Below are 18,138 nucleotides of genomic sequence, written 5' to 3'. Positions count from 1 at the left end.
GTCCTTTTCTTTTGCGGGTGGTGAACCGCATGCATGGTGACAAAAACCTTTTCTTCAAGCTAAACCCTTTTTGTGGCGTCAAAGATGATCTCCCCCTCTGGACTTGTTTCGTGATGCTAACTAAACGCTCGCTACGAACCCACCCGTTCTATCAACCCTTATTGCCGCTCCGTTCGCCTTCGGTCAAGATCGTTATCGCCGCTGCTCGCACGCTGCTGGCGCCGTCTGTCTGTTTGTCCAAGTTTGCGCTACAGCCCCTCGGACAGGAGTCATGTCGCCGGCTACCCGTCCGGCTACCGGCCGCCACCTTCCCCTCGAGCACAGCACGGTGTCGGGGGCCCTCGTCGCGCCTTCGCATAGAAACGCATTACCATGGCACTTTCCGTCGTCAGCGCGGGCCGCCGCCCCAGCGCTGCAGAGAGCAGCATCAGTTGTGGACATTTCACCACCTTTCTCTCTCTTTCATCTGACGTCCTCAAAGTCTCATGTGGCTTGCGGACCAAGAAGCGCAAGCGGCAGGCGGACCGCTTGCGTGCGAGCGTGGTATTGTGTCTCGCGTGTGCTGTTCAAACAAGACCCTAGATCCTGGGTGACAGTGCATTGTCGTCGTCACGTGTGGATAACGGGCTAGTATGAAATATTGTAATTCCGACTTCATGCTTTGCTGACCGCCCATATGCCGGGCAATGCAGTCACCACTAACACAGACGCGTGTGGCTACGGGCTGGGGCGCCCCCACGGCATACAGACTCATTACCAGGACCCCGTCCGAGAAGTCTGCTGCGCCTGGCCTTGCTGGCTCACGACGGCCGGTGCGATAAGATCACACCCGGGAGGCGCAGCATTATGATGTGGCGTCAGCCGCAATCTTACGCCCGTTCCCGGTTTCCACGTCATGGCCTCCACCATGTGCTAAGAACGAGGCGTGAGCGCCGTGTAACGGTTTCCTCCTTCCTTTCGGCAGTCCGGAGTCGATACGAGCATGACATACAATACCTCCACCGGGTATGCTACATACAACCTTGGCACGCGGTCTGAACGTGGCGCCGATGTTACTTGAGAGAAGCGAATTCTGGGGTTGAGAGGAAACTGGAGGGGGCGATGCCTGGTCAAAGAAAAAGCATTGGCCTGATATTAACACCTTGACACTCGACACTACTTGGAAAAGAAGGTCCGCTACGGATTCCCTCCGAAGCCCATTCGTTATGGACCGCGACATATAAGCCCGTACGACTATAAGTCGTGACAGACAGGGTCTTTGCGAATAACGTCGCGTCCACAGTATAACGAATCTCCCTATTAAATATGCACTGTCCTCTAGCTGGCTCGCTGGAGGAGCCACCATCTTATCTGATACATGAATCTGTGGACCGCATCTATTGTTGGCACGTTGACACGGTTCAAGGTCTGACGTGATCCTTCACCTTCACTGCCGTGTCTGTCAGGCCCCTCCCGAATCCTATCTCCAACGGTTTTCTAGAAAGCACGGCTCATCTGCGAGCTTCTGCGAGCTTCATTGTGGGAACTTCGCTGCTGTCGAGCTGTCTAGACTTCGTCATCCTTGCCCCTCTCCACTGTATACCCTCCCGCGGATGACAGGGCTTCCTACCCTTCATCTCTTTCTCGCACGTGGGCCCCTTGGGCTGGTTGCCTCTGAATCTGTCGCGGCCTGGAGCAACTGCTCCAAATCGACATTGTACATATGACCCAAACCGTGCCCATCAGCTCTTCACACTCCTTCGCTTGTTAGCCTCATGGAGCAACGATAAATAGGGGCAAGAGAGGGTCATACATACTTGCAACTGCATCATCTCTGCGAGACACAAGAGGTTCCTGACCGAACCCAACATGCCCGCCTGTAGATTTCTGTAATCATCGTGATCGATCCAAGTATCGATGGAATCTGGATGCCCTCATACGAGTAGTCGTGCGATCTCGACACAAACGATATACATCAAACGCAGCAGGCCCGGACAACACATGAAGAGTAGCTGTTAGAGGAAAGACCTTGAAACAACGTCGTACTGACTGGGAAAAGGTCTTGTTGTAATGCACGTATACAACTTTTATTGCACTTTCTTTATATGGTATCCGCTAAGGCAGACGAAAACTAAAACGGGTCTACCGCCCCCCCCTCTGAGAAAAAACACAATAATCATTACAGTGAACGCCAAAAGTATGATGCTGACTTCCTGACCGGAAGCAAAGAGCCCTCATGCATGGTTGAATTTCCTCAAAACGCCTGAATGCCGGAAACAAGGCCCTGCTAACCCTCCTTTTCGAGCAGCTTCGCCTTCTTGACGCTTTTGTTTTTCTTCTTGTTGTTACCCTTCTTGCCTTTGTTCTTCTTCGACTTGTTTCCCTGCTGCTCCTTGGCCTCGGAAGCCGTGATGTGGCCCTCTTGCTCCTGCGACTTCTTGGAACTGTTTTCAGCAGCCTTTACTGACTCTGCAGCCTTCACGGATGCCACTGATTCCTGAGATCCTCCTGGGCCAGATTCCCATGCCAATTTGTCACTACCCTTTGCCTTCAATGGTGAGGACAGATCCTATTTGCCTCGACCAATCATAGGGACCGGGATGGGAGTTGTCGAGACTTTCTTGGTCTTCTCGGCCGATTGAACCGCATCCTTCTTGCCCTTGGCCTTTGTGCTAGGAGTCTTGGAAGGAGTGCTGGTGGGGAGAGTTGCTGAAGACTGAGGGGCCGGGACCGGAGTGGACTTTGGTGCCTTCGACGCCTTTGCCTTGGAGGCTGCCGTCTTTGTGCGCTTGGCAGTCTTCTCATCCTCACTGCACTCCTCGCTGCTGGAAACGCTATCACTGCTGGTGTCGTCGGCCGGCTGCTTACGTTTGCTGGGAACGGCGGCCACCTCCGGCTTGACGTTCTTGGCCTTGGATGCCGGAGCCGGCTTAGCGGGAGGGGCATCGGCCATGTCCACGTCCGAATCGCTCTCCGACAAAGAGCTGTCCGAGGTGCTCGATTGCTTGGCAGGGGTAGGCTTCGCCTTAGTAGCAGTAGTAGGTTTGGCCTTGGCCTGCGTTGGGGCAGGGGCCGCCTTGGGTGTAGGAACACCAATGGGCATGAATCGAGGCCGCAGGTTCGGGGGCTGCTCTCTGGCGGGCCTGGACTGGCGCACATACTCATCGGTGGCCGTCGCGTTGACACTGCTGTCACCGCCGAACTCTGCAACGCGGCGGAGGTGCACGATCGAATCAATGGCGCGTTTAGCTGTAGAGTGATGTTAGAGATAAAGAAATAGTGGTGGTGCATTCAACTTTGAAACTTACGCTGCTTGTATTGGTCTCCGGCCTTGGCCGGGATCACCAGTTGAATCTGGGTACTGGTGGTATACGGCTCGAGATCGATACCATAGGCATCGCCAGTGTGCTGTAGCAGCGGGCCGCCGGACTGGGCTTTGCTCAGGTCGATTTCCATATCCTTCAGGACGGTGATGGGAAGCGAAGCAGGTGCAGTGAAGTACCAGACCTGCTTTCCCTCGAGGTTACTCTTGCTCAAGAAGTCCACGATTTCCTTGTCGGGGTTCTCAGACGAAGCCTTGCGAATCATGAAGTCCGAGTTGTTAATCCACGCATTGCGACCACTGAGGTTGAGGTTAGCTAGAATCCTAAGGGGTGGTTGTAGGGTTTGGGAGTCCGCCCACCTTTCGTTTTGCGACTGGACTTCGGCACCAGCTCCGGCTGCCTTCTGAGCCGCCTTCTTGGGCGCTACAGCAGTTTCGGCATTGTCTATGGCCATAGGATCGGTGTCTTCTTCGTCTTCTTCATCGTCCGACTCGGAGTCGCTGGAGGTGTCGCCCTTCTTGGACGTAGCCTTGGATGTTTGCGCAGACTTAGGGGCCGGCTTGGAGGGCGCAGCCTTGGACTTCTGGGCCGCAACCTTGGCGCTAGCTTGCTCCTCGTCTTCGCTCGACTCTTCACTAGATTCTTCTTCGCTCGATTCGGAGGAGTCCTTGGCAGGAGCCTTCGTCGCAGCAGGCTTAGCGGCAGCCTTGGGCGCGGACTTGGGCGCACTCTTGGCCTCGCCCTTCTTCGCCGGTTCTGATTCCGATTCCGAGTCGGAGCCAGAGTCAGAGCTGGTACCAGAGCTAGACTCGGCACTCTTCTTGGTGGCTGCAGAGGCTGTGGGCTTCGCGGCGGCGACTCCGTTGACCTTTGCGTCTTTCTTAGTGGCAGCAGGGGCCTTCTGTAACTTGTTGCGCAGAGCCTTGAGCTTCTCCTCGTCGTCGCTGCCAGAGTCGCTGCTGTCCTCGTCGGAGCTGTCATCGGAATCCATAGCCATGCTGGCGCTCTTGGGGGCCTGGGCACGCGTCTGCGCCGAAGTGGCCGCTTTGGCGACCTTGGAGCCCTTGATGTTTTCGGCCATCTGGCTCAGCGAGCCGAGGGCGCTTTTGGGAGCCATAGCTAAAGAAAGCGGTGGTGACTGGGTCGAAATCGAAACTCGGCGATTGAAGGGACCTCGGCGACTAAAGGAATCTCTCGTCGAGATTGTGCACTTCCCTTCCTCGTTGTCGCGCGAATGGGAATGTGGGGATGAAGCTTTACGACGTGATTCTGGGATGCAAAACTAGCTCCGCCGAAAATAAATTTTTGAGGCTCCAATTCGTCGCGTTCAGTTGGCGACGAGCTACGCGTTTTAAAGTGAACTTTCAAGGGTCCACTGGAGAAAAAAGCGTGTGCAAGAGCGGAAGGCTTTCCTTAAGCAAGTGTGAACCAACCACCGATAACACTCTTAACGGCTAATCAGTGTTTCTTCACTTGCACCTCACTCACATTCAGTAAATCAAATTGATTTCAAGATTCCCTGAAATTTTTATAGATGATTGTGCTTTATACTACCATATTCGCTCTATAGAATCATGGATGTGGTAGGTTCAAACATTGGAGATAGGAAACTGTGAGACTGCGCTGGGAGAGCTGATTGGCTTCAAAAGGGGCCCCACTGTCAACCCAATTTTGCTGGACAATCGCTTTATTCGTCCGCTGAACGCACCTGCATTGGATACCTGGACGCCGTCCATTTGCCGTGAAAGCTTGCCCTGCATTTTTGCCATAGAATATTGAGATAAACAGACGATTGTCCACTAGAAACAACCATTACTCAATTGGCAGTGGACTCGCTATGGCTACAAATAAACGGCGCAAGCTGGAGACTGCGGGAACCACCACAAGGTAATAATAACCTTCACAGCCACCCATATACATCACCACTTGACTGACAGTGTATGCCACAGCCCTAAGTGCTTTCGCAAGGTTAAAGCAGGCCAGAGCCGCTGCAGTTCCAGAAACTCCAGTGGAAGCACCAGCTACCCTTGCTGTTGCGGCAGAGGCTGTTACTACAGAGGCAGAGGGGCCAAAGAAAGCCCGTCGTAGTAAGAGGCGGTCACCCCAGAAGCAGACACCGGCGGCGACTGAAGAACCCGCCGATAGCCTCCAGGATGATCAGGGTTATGCGCCCGGCGTAAGGACGCCATACGAGATTCCTGTAGTAGCCGCCAATCCAGAGCCAGCCACGCCAGAGAAGAGCTCATCACCGGTAGTGCGTCTCTCCAATTTCCAGCCAACCAAGAGCAACTTCAAGAAGAAGGCTGGAGGAAAGCTTTATCTTCAACTGTCGGGAGGAGAGCGCCTTGTTATACTTGGCAACTATGGCGTCCGAGTGATTTCCGGCGAGGTTACTCTCAACGGCTCTCTGTTGAAAGCTGCAGACAAGACTCACTGGGTTTGCGCTCCGCAGTGCTATGCGCTGCCCGTATTACGGTGTCCGGATGAGGCCGCCATCGAATTGTCGCCTCATCCAGGCGCTGAAAATCTGGGGAAGATGGGAAGACTGTCTCCCCTCTTTCGACGCATCTGGAACAATGACATCGTAGCAGATGCAAATGAGAAAAGCCAAACAGCCAACGTTTGAAATCCTCTTCACCTCTGCCGATGGACCCAAGAAGGCCACGTTATTTGACCTCGTGTCACCCCCTGAATGGAACCGGAAGATCGACCAGCTAGTGGCCACATCGCAAAAGAAGCCAGTGTCTGTGATGGTTACTGGCCCTAAATCATCGGGCAAATCGACTTTCGGGAGGCTACTGACTAACAACCTTCTTACCTATTATTCCACTAGCACCAAGAGGCGGCACGCTCAGGGTATTGTTGTGTTGGATTTAGATCCAGGGCAACCGGAGTACTGTATTGCAGGGCAGATTGGCCTCGTACACGTCACTGAGCCACTGCTTGGGCCGTCTTTCTGCCGGCCTCTGCCTAGCTCCGGTGTCAACATCTTACGGTCTCATACGCTTGCTTCGATGTCTCCAGCTTCAGACACGAGCCTTTACATACTAGCCGCCATCGATCTGTTCAACCACTACCGTAACCGATTGGGGAACTGCCCCTTGGTTATCAATACGGCCGGCTGGGTGCAAGGAATTGGGCTTGACCTTCTTACGTCGCTCGTTGACGCACTACGACCGACTGACCTGGTGTATATGGCGCCTGGTCCTGTGGATATTGTGAGAAGCCTCCAGAGAGCACACACAAGGCGTATTTACGCAACTCCCGTCGCAAACTACACAGAACAGTTCGAGAACAGCCGCGCAATTACGTACAATGCAGACGATGTCTTATTTCCATGCAGAAACCGAGCCGAAGGCCCACCCCTACATGGAATGTCAGCCCCTTGACTATGGGTGCCCCATGGCAGATCAAATACTCTGGTCCATCACAGGGGATCATGGGAATCATGTGCTATGGCTATCAAACACCACCCAATCTGCTAGCTGATGCCATCAATGGCACCATTCTGGCTGTTGTTGAGATCGAAAACCCAATGGCATTTCGATATGGACTCTCGGAAGATGCGATGGACCTGGATTCCCAGCCGCCCTCCAGTAGCCAAGGCCCGGCTACTGTATCGACCCCCGAGGGCCTACCGTTCATCAACGTCGCGACTACGTTAGATCCGAAGTATTCGCAGACTATTGGACTTGCTTTGGTCCGGGGCATCGACGTTGAAAACAACATTCTTCAGATTCTTACACCCATTTCCGACGAGAAGATTGAAGAGATCAACGAGAAGCAAGGCCAGATTGTGCTTGTTAGCGGCAAGTTCGATCCTCCGACCTGGGCATATACCGAAGACTTATACTATGGTTCGCGTACCGAGTCCACGGGCGAGAATGGTAGTGGGGACATAATGGAGGTGGAAGACGACGAAGAGCTCGGTCCTTCATTTGTGGAAGAAGATCAACAAGATGAGGTCGACTTGGTGTCAACGTCTACCCCTTGGATTGAAGTGCTACGCGGCGATGAAAAAAGGGGTGCAGCGTCTAAAGTGTGGAGGGTGCGACGGGATCTTGGTCGGACAGGGGCAACTGGAGACTGAAATTCATAATCGCTGAATCAGCCAAGACAAAGAATCCAGATGACCAATAACCAGCCGATATCCCATTGTAAGCAATTGTAAGTCAGTTAACCCCATCGCAAGCCAGCTATTCCATTGCTGGCGATCCTGTCTTTGGTTATCCTGCGCAAGTTGGATACCGGAATAAGGTTACGAGAATACAACTCTACCAGCAGTTAGATGCATACCCAGGTACAAACATACATATACCAAGATGAACGGTTTCATTTCTGGACAGCTTCGTTTTCGGATATTCTGTGCGGACTTTTATCTCTTGCATGGCATATGCATCTGCATCTACCTGATACTTGTATGTTTGATGCAGTGATGAAATGCAGTGCAACGGAGCACGCGCCGATCCGCAAAGCTGCGGTTTACGCGACCAATACCTACCTAGGTATCTGCAAGCTGCCATCATCGTCATTCCAGGCACCCCGCCTTTTTTTAACAGACGCGACAATGGCCCCGCCGCGATATCCACGTCGTGCTCCCTTCCCCCGCCTTAGTCATGCTTTCTCATGACCGACCCGCGCCTTACCTAACCTTTGGCCTGCCGATAACCCTCACAACGCCTTCAAAGTCAAGGACAAGCAGCCAAGTTCTGACCAGGGATGCCTAATAGTCTCTGACTGGTCTATCTCTGGCCTTTGGAGGGTCCATGCGCGTTATGGGTTACCGACCAAAATCCCGTCTTTCTTGCTTTCGGATGTATCCGCCATCCGGAGCCATGCAACTCCGCACTCCAACTCTCTCTGGCTGGCGGGTTTCGTGATGATTCAGCGTTAGAAATCGGGTTACCTCTACAATTTTGATATACATACAATCTGAAGAGCCCTTCCTTTAAAGCTGCCATATTCAAACTCACTCCTTTCAACTCATCCCACGCCCTGCGCCATCGACGTGAATTCCATCCAGTCTCTTGCCATCATCACCGACACCAACATCGAACAAGGACCTGCAGACTCCTCTGTACTGGCGTGATAAAAAACCAAAAAACTCAATATGGCGTCGAATCCGACCTCAGAGGTTGATGTTCTCATCATAGGTGCTGGTCCGGCCGGACTTATGATGGCGTTGTGGATGTCCCGCCTCGGCATCAAGACTCGAATCGTGGACAAGAGGACAGACAAGGTGTTCTCGGGTCAGGCAGATGGGTGAGTGCTTTTCTCAACTCACCGCGGCCACCCCATTAGGCATTATATGTGGTCTCTTAACTAACATGTTTTACTCAGATTCCAATCACGCACCCTGGAAATACTGGATAGCTTCGGTATAGGAGAGCGTGTCTGGAAAGAATCAAATCATCTGATCGGTATGGCATACATCCTGAAGGACCCCTTTAGCAAGAACCACAATAAATAAACTAACAACCTTGTGTAGAGGTTTCATTCTGGAATCCCGACTCCGACGGGACCATCAAGCGCCATAGGCGAGCCCCTGACAACATCAGCGGCATGTCGCGCTTCACTGAGGCGGTGCTCCACCAGGGACGCATGGAGGCCTTCTTCCTGGACGCCATTGCGGCCTCGTACCCCCACCCGGCCGACCCGTCTGGCACTCCCCTGAAGGTGGAGCGCATGGTGCTGCCGACGTCCCTGGAGGTCGACGAGGCGGCCGCCGAGGACGACGACGCGCACCCCATCACCGTCACGCTCCGGCATCTGACCGAGGAAGAGGCCACGCCGACGCAGAAGCTGAGCAACCTCAGCGACGGGCTGTTTAGGAGTAACCTCGCCGGCGACGATGTTGGGGAGATGCTGGCCCAGAGCAAAGGCAGGGCTGACGTCCGGGAGGAGGTCGTCAAGGCCAAGTACGTTGTTGGCTGCGATGGCGCACATAGCTGGACACGGAAAGCTCTAGGGCCCAAATACGAGATGAAGGGAGAAATGACCGATTTCGTCTGGGGCGTCATGGATATTGTCCCCATCACCGATTTCCGTATGTGTTTTCCCGCCCACGGGTTCAAATCTCCTTATTTCGGGGGCGAAACCGCCTTTTCTTATTCCAAGAACGACTGGCTAACCTGAGAACAGCTGACGTCCGGACACGATGCATGATCCACAGCGCTTCCAACGGCAGTCTGATGATCATTCCTCGCGAAAACAGACTGGTTCGCCTGTACATCCAACTTACTGAAGTTTCGACGGGCGGAAGAGTGGATCGTAGCACGATCACTCATGAAATGATCTTCAAGGCTGCCCAGAAGATCATCGCCCCTTACAAACTGGAATACCACTACTGCGACTGGTGGACGGCGTACCAAATTGGCCAACGTGTGGGCCAACACTTTACGAAGTGTGACAGAGTCTTCTTGGCGGGAGGTGAGTCGCACCCCAGTCTTCGCCATCAGCTCCGTTTGTTTACTGACTTTTGAACAGATGCCGTTCACACGCACTCGCCCAAGGCTGGCCAGGGCATGAATGTCAGCATGTCCGATGCGTACAACCTAGGATGGAAAATCGGCTTGGTGACGAAGAAGATAATGCCGCGCAAGATACTGTCAACCTACGAGCTGGAACGTAAACAGATTGCGAACGAGCTGATTGAGTTTGATCACAAGTTCTCGCGACTTTCTCGGGCCGGCCGCAAAAGGACATTCTGGATGAGACGGGTGTCTCTATGGACGATTTCAGCAAGGCCTTCAACATGAGTCACATGGTACGTCCCTCCGCTCTAAATGGGTAGCAAACCCCCGGCGCCTAAGAGATGCTAATACCTAATTGTGCAGTTCACGAGCGGGTTGGGCGTTAACTACAGCCCCTCGGCACTTGTCTCCAAACCTCCGGAGATGGCACTTCTTCTCGAAAGCGACAAAGAAGTCCAACATGAGGGAAGCCCGGTAGCAAATAGCAAGTTATCGGCCGCGACCCACTGCAAACCCGGCATGCGCTTCCCATCATACCAAGTCGTGGAGCAGTGCGACGCACGACCGTGGACTCTGCACCACAAGATGCCGTCAGATGGTCGTTTCCGGCTCTGGGTGTTCGGCGGCGACATCTCACAGCCGGCGGCGCGCGAGCGGGTCAACGCGCTGGGCGCCCGGCTCGAAAAAGGGGTCTTGGCGCGGGCCCCGCGCATCGAGATGGGCCCCGCGGCGAACCCGTTCGCCGGCACGGCGCGGTTCCGGCTCGACCGCCCGCCCAGCGTGGTCGATGTGCTGCTGGTGCACTGCGCGCCGCGCGGCGAGGTCGAGCTGCTGCGCGACCTGCACGATGTCTACCACCCGTTCGACGCCAAGCTTGGCTGGGACTACGACAAGGTCTTCGCGGACGGCGAGAGCTACCACGAGGGCCATGGGCGCGCGTACGAGGGGTATGGCGTGGATCCGGAGAAGGGCGCGGTGGTTGTGGTGCGGCCGGATGGGTATGTTGGGTTGGTCACGGAGCTGGGCGAGGAGAATTGGGGGGAGATTGAGAAGTGGTTCGAGGGGGTCTTGAGGATGGCGTAACGTGCAGTGTATGGTCTTGGGTACTTTGATATGGGTGTTTTATTGTGTTTGGCATCCTATAGACTGCATTTTTCTGGTTGTATATGCATGAAGTTTGCAACTCCCTTTCTCCTAGGCCAATATTGTCACAACTTGCTGGAGGTGATTCATTGGGGAGGCGTACCGAACGGTTCTCGTCGACTCGCAAAGCCCCCACCCCTTCCCCTTTTTGAGTTCCTCACATCCACGGTTCCAGTACAACACGGGCAAGCAACACTTCTATCCTATAGGGTTTAAATATTCTATTGATACCTAGATCCCTTGACCGGGCCGGTGTAGCCTAGCGGTAGTATCATTATAGTATGCTTAAAGGCAAGGGGGTTCAACTCCCTCTGCGGTCACTGTTTTTTCTTTTTCTCCCCCCGCCCTCCCCCTCTTCTCGTCCCCCCTCCTGTTCCTCACCGACAGCCCAGGCGCATGGTTTCGCATACTCCAAACATTGCATGATCACTATGACACGGTTGATCATTCAGTTGGCGGCCGTACAAGGGGGTAATATACCTCATCTCTACGTAACAAAAAAAAAAAAAAAAAAAAAAAAAAGAACGGCGGTCTGCACCATCCCGTTACCCCGGCTTTTGGTCGAGTCGTGCAGGTTCGGTCCCTCGTACCGACAACCCTTGCGAGTGTGTAAGTGCCTATTGGAAGACTGGACCTCAATCAATGTGTGCCCCTGTAACCTAATCCCCAGGGGTGGTTCTTCCCCATTACCCCAACCCCGCACGAATTAAGGCACCAATGGCGACTCTTTGCGGGGAAGCCATCCACTGAAATTGGGTCTGGTTGGGGTTCGCTACCACAATAAATCCCCAAATTGTACTACTCAGAGCAGGTATCCATCAGAAACGAATTCGACCCATCATTCCCAAGAACCCAAGTCAACACTTGCGATTTAGCCTAAAGGCCAACGTCCTTGGTAATGGATCTGGCGACACGACATGGCACTGGCAACATGACATGATCTCAATTGCGAGCTGGCGGCCCTCGTGCCTGTCACCGCCCCAACGAGATTTAAGAGGCACGGTCGCCCTCCCTAGTTGTCGCTATGGAAACCTCTCGTATGCCTCTTGCAATTGGGCTCAAGTTCAAGCACCATGCGGCCTATCATCCTCCTCCTGACCGCTCTCGGCCTCGCTGCCGCAGAGAATGGCATTGACGCATGGCTGCGCTACGCTGCTTTACCATGTGATGTGCAAAAAGCCGCCTCAATTCCCGCCGGCATTGTGGCTCTCAATGACACGAAAACGAGCCCCGTCTATACAGCCGGGCAGGAGCTGCACAAGGGTATATTGGGCATCCTCCGTAAGGATCTTGCGGTCGCAAGCACTCCCACCAATGGTTCCAGCATAACCATTGGGACCGTCGACGCCTTTACTTTGACCGGCGGTGCTCTGCCGGAGCTTGACCTCAAGGGCGACGGCTTCTGGCTCAGTATCAAGAACGACTCCGTCCAGATTGTGGGCCAGAACGAACGTGGGGCGCTGTACGGGACTTTCCAGTACCTATCCATGCTGGCCCAGGGTAACTTCACCGAGGTCGCCTACGAATCGAACCCCAGCGCCCCGATTCGATGGGTGAATCAATGGGACAACATGGATGATACCGGCACACATGGCAGCATTGAGAGAGGCTACGCGGGGCCGTCTATATTCTTCGCCGAAGGTCTCATAGTCGAGGATTTGACGCGGGTGTCGCAATACGCTCACCTCATGGCGTCCATTGGTCTCAATGGTATTATCGTTAACAATGTTAACGCCAATGTCAACCTGCTAAACTCGACCAACATGGCCGGCCTGGGCCGTATCGCCGACGCCATGAGGCCCTGGGGTGTTCGAATGGGTATATCGCTGAACTTCGACTCTCCCCGCACCCTCGGCAAACTCACGACTGCAGACCCATTGGATGAGGGTGTAATCCAGTGGTGGGGCGATATTGCAACAGACTTGCACAATCACGTCCCGGATTTTGCAGGCGTCTTGGTAAAGGCCAATTCCGAGTCCCAACCCGGCCCCCTTACCTACAATCGCACACTTGCCGACGGCGCGAATCTGTTCGCACGTGCAATAAAGCCCCATGGAGACGCTATCGTCATGTTCCGGGCCTTCGTCTACGATAACAAGATCAACCAGACCAACTGGAAGGCTGACCGCGCTAACGCCGCCGTTGACTTCTTCCGGGATCTTGACGGAAAGTTCGACGACAATGTCGTAGTCCAAATCAAATACGGTCCAATCGATTTCCAGGTCCGCGAACCCGTCTCGCCCCTGTTTGGCCACCTCGAGCAAACAGGCTCAGTAATAGAGCTTCAGGTTACGCAGGAATACCTCGGCCAGCAATGCCATCTGGTGTACCTTCCGCCACTTTGGAAGACTATCTTGAACTTCGACATGAAGGTCGACAATAAGCCTTCTTTAGTACGGGATATTGTTTCTGGCGAAAGGTTTAATCAAAAACTGGCAGGGTATGCTGCGGTTGTCAATGTCGGCACGAATACCTCTTGGCTTGGTAGCCACTTGGCCATGTCCAACTTCTATGCTTACGGTCGTCTGGCATGGGAACCGACTTCCGACGACGTATCTATCCTAGAAGACTGGACGCGGCTCACTTTCGGGTCCGACCGTACCATCATCGATACCATCACCAAGATGTCGATGGAATCATGGCCCGCCCACGAGAACTACACGGGTAATCTAGGCATCCAATCGTTGACGGACATCACTGGTCCTCATTATGGACCTAAGCCGCAGAGCCAAGATGGTAACGGCTGGGGTCAATGGACACGCGCAGACGCTAATTCGATCGGCATGGATCGCACCGTCTGGAATGGGACGGGCTACTCGGGCCAATACTTCTCTGAAGTTGCAGCTATGTATGAGGATGTCGAGACCACCCCCGACGACCTGTTGCTTTGGTTCCACCATGTGCCGTACACCCAGAAGCTGAAGTCGGGCAAGACGGTCATCCAACACTTCTACGACGCGCACTACGACGGTGCAGCTGTGGCGCAGACGTTCCCTAAGCAGTGGGAGGCCGTGAAGGGCTTGATCGACACTGAACGCTACGAGGAAGTCGCTTTCCGGCTCGAGTACCAGGCGGGTCACGCACTGGTTTGGCGCGATGCTATCAATGACTTCTACTTCAATATGTCGAGCATCAAGGATGAACAGGATCGCGTTGGGAACCACCCGTGGCGTATTGAGGCCGAGGACATGGAGCTGGACGGCTACACTGTCATTCAAGTCGACCCCTTCGAGACAGCCTCTGGGTTCCATGGGATCAGGACCACTTCCAACACGACGGCAGGTACTGCGACAGCGACGCTGGATGAGCGCTTCCAGGCCGGCACGTACGATATCGCCGTCAACTACTTTGATGTGAAGGGCGGTCGTGCCAACTACGAGATCTTCCTAAACGACAAATCGCTCGGTACCTGGATCGGGAACCACGAGGATAAGCTGGGATACACGCCGTCTCCTTACCCGGACGGCCACTCGGCTACCCGCATCTACTTCAGGGGCGTGCCGGCGGCCACGGGTGATGTTTTGAGGATCGTGGGGAGGCCGGACGGGGGCGAGCAGGCGCCGCTGGATTATGTATCGATACTACCTGCTGGAATCATAGACTGATACGGTATAGGTTCAATTAAAGGGTGCTAATAGTTGAAGCAAGGTCGTCGCACATTATATAACCTATACTCCATCCAAACAAAATGAGTGGCTTCAGTCACCTTAAAAATAGGCTAGAGCTCCCCGGCCGGTATCCATTGCCCAGAACCGTCACTACCATCACTGCCATCTCCGTCAGTGTGAAGAGGGACTGCCTTGCCAGTGTTCCAATCGAACTCGTCTAGCCACAGCGCCGTAGCGATTAGCTGGTAGTTATCCGCATTTTTGAGCTTCTCGGCGGCGGGGAGTTGCGAGCACAGGTTGAAGCCATACGCAGGTTTATCACCAACTTCAAGGTCCAGGACTGCCAGAATACCGCCCGTCAGCCTAAACAAATTTTCTAGATAGGAGAGAAAAATCCGGAGGAATGGGGTTCGCATATTTGATATGTAATCGCTGGTGATTAGGTATTTCCAAGGGGCTTGCTTACTGTTACCGCTAGAGAGATGCATCATCTCGTGGAGGAACGCGCCTTGCATGGTGAGGAAGCTATTCAGCGAGTCGCCCTCGTCGATCAAGTGCTGGTTTTCTTCCCACTGTTCGCTGTCGCCCAGCTTGAACAGGGCCGGGCAGAGGATCGTCACCTGCTCTTCGTAGCGGACGCCGCCGAGTATGCCATTGATGGCGCAGAGGCCTTTGGCGGGATCCCAGCCTTTATGGCGCGACACGTAGTCCTCGGAGACGGGGAAATTGACACCCCACAGCTTGGAGTTGTAGTGGCCCGCCATTACCTCTATGCATACGCACACACAGAATTCGCGCCGTCAGCAGACTTCATTGCGCGGTTTCGATTCAACATGAATGAAGAGGATGGGGAGGGATCATGCTCCGTACTTACCGTCCTTGTCGGTGGAATCCCACTTCCAGGCCGTGTCGTCGCAGGTCAAGTAGCGTGGCTTTTGCCAATCTTCCCTCTTGTTCACAAGGATGTACTGGGCGCTGAGGAGGTTGCCTGAATCGAAAGGACTAGGGGTCAGCTGCGGATTTGTTCTGGTTCGTCTCTGAAGAGAAGCAATGAACGAGCACGTCTCCAACTCAGTTCTAGACATGACTGCAACTCACCTCTCAGGGTCTCCAGGGTGTCTTTGGCGTCTTCCGACAGCGTGACGGAGCCATCGTCACCCAGGATAGTGGGATCGACGCCCGCGAGCACCACTACCGTCTTCGCGGTGGTGACCTCGAGCGCGTCGGTGGCAGGTTTGCCTTCTGGGATTCCGAGCAGGTTCTTGATCCTTTCCTCGGCATGGCCAAGCATCTGTGCAGTTACGTCGACTATGTCGTTGATCTCTTTGTTGTTGATGGTTTTGGAGGCGCAGTTGCCCTGGGGGTACTTCTTCCGGATATCGGGGATGCTGAAGAAGTCCGTGGCGGGCTCGGATGCGATGACTTGTGCGCAGCCACTGGCGACGAGGAGAACTGCATAGGGAAGAAATGATAGTCGGGGAATCATCATGTTAATTGTCCCGGGAGGTGGCGAGTGAATCGAATAGGGGTAGGGGGTGGGGGGGGTGCACTGCTTCAAAACTTTCGTCTCTAGTTTACTCTTGACTGAAAAAAGTGGTTTACATCAATCGGCATCTTGGAATGGCGAAACGGACTCTTAAGTATTCGCAAGCTACTTTGTCTGTTTTCCGTGATGTCTGACCAGGCGTGTCAGGGTTGCAGTCGATGCAGGCAATTACTAAGGAGCAGCCACCATTCCATACGAGCATTACAAGCAACACTGGTGAGGTTCAGCTCCCCACAACCGACACAGTTTTCAGCTTTTATTAAAAAGCAAGTATGGAAGCACACCTTCGAATGAGTCTAAACCTTTATCGCGGCATTCTGGCCGTGCAATGGATTACCCGCAGCCATTTATCATATACCGGCGTTCTGTTGATGGGAAATCAGGAGACATCAGCAACCGAACACAATGCGTCGTGAATCAAGCACCTGGGCCGTCCTCCTTGTCAGTCCAATTATCCATGTTGGTCAAATTGAAGTTGAAAACCAAGTTGGTGAAGTAAAAGGTCTTGTCCAACTCGGAAGAAAATCAAGAAGTTCCAAGGCGTGGCTGGTGCCTTTGGAGACCACGGCTGACAGCCCCTGCAGCCACTGAGGGGGTTACCAGCTTCGCGATTATGATTGGCTAGAATGATACTGTTTACATGCTGGCCGGAGCGTGGAAACTACCCTCAACTTCTATCAACCAACTTTTCTTCATCGCGACATTGCGACATTTCATCCCAGCATACTCTCATTATAACCATCAAGCTAGCCACTTGACAAAAGCCTGGGAATCCCTTCATGTGGCCGCAACGAAGCCTTGTAGCCCCTTTATTCTCTTGACCCTTTATTACCTCTGCCACTCTACTCATCCAGAGCGAAGTGCAGCAACAGTTTGCTGAAGCCATCGCACAAACACCATCTGAACGCATTTGAACTCTTGTCAACAACCATCGCAGTTTTCTCTTCTCCGTTTTCTCCGTTTTTATGATCATCTCCAAAGCAGCATGACACGTGCTGCTTGAGATCAGCTGTCATGCCACATATTTCAGCTTTCACTTTGCTCTGATCGTCTTGAGCACTGCCGTCGTCTAAACAGTTACCAGATAAGACCCACAAGGTCTTTCAACAATTAAAATAGCCTCGGTATCATCATCTCATCATATCTTATCTTATACCTCTCATTGCCTCGTTTTCTCATCGACTCCAGGTGTCAGTCTGCTCATCTCACCGATGATGGGTGAGGGTCATCAAAGAGGAAGCCCCGCGTTTCGGACTAACCTAGTCCCGACAGTGTCAAGTTACACTGATTCTCGAGGCTGCGACGCCTACAAGGCAGACCGATATGTAGCGCTGATATGGCAGAGTTGGCCATGCTACTCGATCGGGGCTGGGTACCACCATAGGTACACACCAATGCGACCGACCCGCGTTGCGGGCGCCACCCTCCAAAGCTCTTGGTGGTAGTTATGCCCCTCGAGTTGAGCTGCCTGGGTTTTAGTTATGATGGTTTCCCTCAGTCGATGCTTTCGCAGGTCTGCTGACTGAGGAAACGTCCTGGCTTGACTGTGTCCTCATGGCATTGTCGACTCGAATAAACAGAGCTGAGTGGTCGCGGTTATGATCAAGGGCGATGCCAGTCAAACCAGATCCGACTAGTCGATCAATGGGCGACCCCGATTCTCGCAACAACCGACTTGCTCGATCTTGCCCAGTCCTAGCATCTTCACGAGCCCGACCGCCACCGTACCCAGCACTAGGGTCATGTCAGTCATTTCTACACATGGTGGTTACGGCGTAAGATGGACAGCTCGCTCGACCTACCCCGATGATCCCTGAACTGCGTCGGTCGACCACGGCATCAGTACTGCTTGTAGCGAGGAGCAGTGCTGTCTAGGCTGATGTCTGCCGTTGTTCGCTGGTAGATGACGAGAGAACAGGCTGAGGTGTAGTACCTTGAGAGATCTGAGGAAGTGATCAGATGCGAAACTAGTTGGGCGATTGCGGTAAGAGTTGTTGGAAGCCGCGATACGGAAAAGATGGGGTTCTGCTATATTCCAATGTATCTGAAGCTTTTCAACGTGTACT

General features: G+C 53.7%; 5 protein-coding genes across 5 annotated transcripts; 4 read left to right on the top strand and 1 right to left on the bottom strand.

Annotated features, from left to right (window-relative positions):
- Positions 1–2,266: 2,266 nt before the first annotated feature.
- PG997_003300 (uncharacterized protein) lies at positions 2,267–4,419 on the bottom strand (the record flags this gene model as incomplete). The annotated part of the gene is made up of 3 exons (XM_066807615.1): positions 2,267–2,484; positions 2,563–3,228; positions 3,288–4,419. The coding sequence occupies 3 exons, from the start codon at positions 4,417–4,419 to the stop codon at positions 2,267–2,269; spliced, it is 2,016 nt and encodes a 671-aa protein (XP_066671233.1).
- Positions 4,420–5,139: 720 nt separating this feature from the next.
- PG997_003299 (Polynucleotide 5'-hydroxyl-kinase) lies at positions 5,140–7,392 on the top strand (the record flags this gene model as incomplete). Its single annotated transcript, XM_066807614.1, has 4 exons — positions 5,140–5,189; positions 5,271–5,739; positions 5,894–6,612; positions 6,660–7,392. 4 exons carry the CDS (start codon positions 5,140–5,142, stop codon positions 7,390–7,392), a joined length of 1,971 nt encoding a protein of 656 aa, XP_066671232.1.
- Positions 7,393–8,412: 1,020 nt separating this feature from the next.
- PG997_003298 (uncharacterized protein) lies at positions 8,413–10,858 on the top strand (the record flags this gene model as incomplete). The annotated part of the gene is made up of 7 exons (XM_066807613.1): positions 8,413–8,564; positions 8,643–8,722; positions 8,791–9,348; positions 9,444–9,731; positions 9,789–9,929; positions 9,971–10,068; positions 10,139–10,858. The coding sequence occupies 7 exons, from the start codon at positions 8,413–8,415 to the stop codon at positions 10,856–10,858; spliced, it is 2,037 nt and encodes a 678-aa protein (XP_066671231.1).
- A 1,133-nt stretch (positions 10,859–11,991) lies between these two features.
- PG997_003297 (alpha-glucuronidase A) lies at positions 11,992–14,523 on the top strand (the record flags this gene model as incomplete). Its single annotated transcript, XM_066807612.1, has 1 exon — positions 11,992–14,523. One exon carries the CDS (start codon positions 11,992–11,994, stop codon positions 14,521–14,523), a length of 2,532 nt encoding a protein of 843 aa, XP_066671230.1.
- Positions 14,524–15,008: 485 nt separating this feature from the next.
- Positions 15,009–15,997, top strand: PG997_003296 (uncharacterized protein; the record flags this gene model as incomplete). Its single annotated transcript, XM_066807611.1, has 2 exons — positions 15,009–15,491; positions 15,632–15,997. 2 exons carry the CDS (start codon positions 15,009–15,011, stop codon positions 15,995–15,997), a joined length of 849 nt encoding a protein of 282 aa, XP_066671229.1.
- Positions 15,998–18,138: the final 2,141 nt, after the last annotated feature.

This window comes from Apiospora hydei (genome assembly GCF_038363865.1).
Source record: "Apiospora hydei strain CBS 114990 chromosome Unknown utg000004l_segment0_segment0, whole genome shotgun sequence".
NCBI classification, from domain to species: Eukaryota; Fungi; Ascomycota; class Sordariomycetes; order Amphisphaeriales; family Apiosporaceae; genus Apiospora; species Apiospora hydei.
The sequence above is the reverse complement of the archived record's forward strand: the minus strand, read 5'-3'. Positions and strand labels throughout refer to the sequence as shown.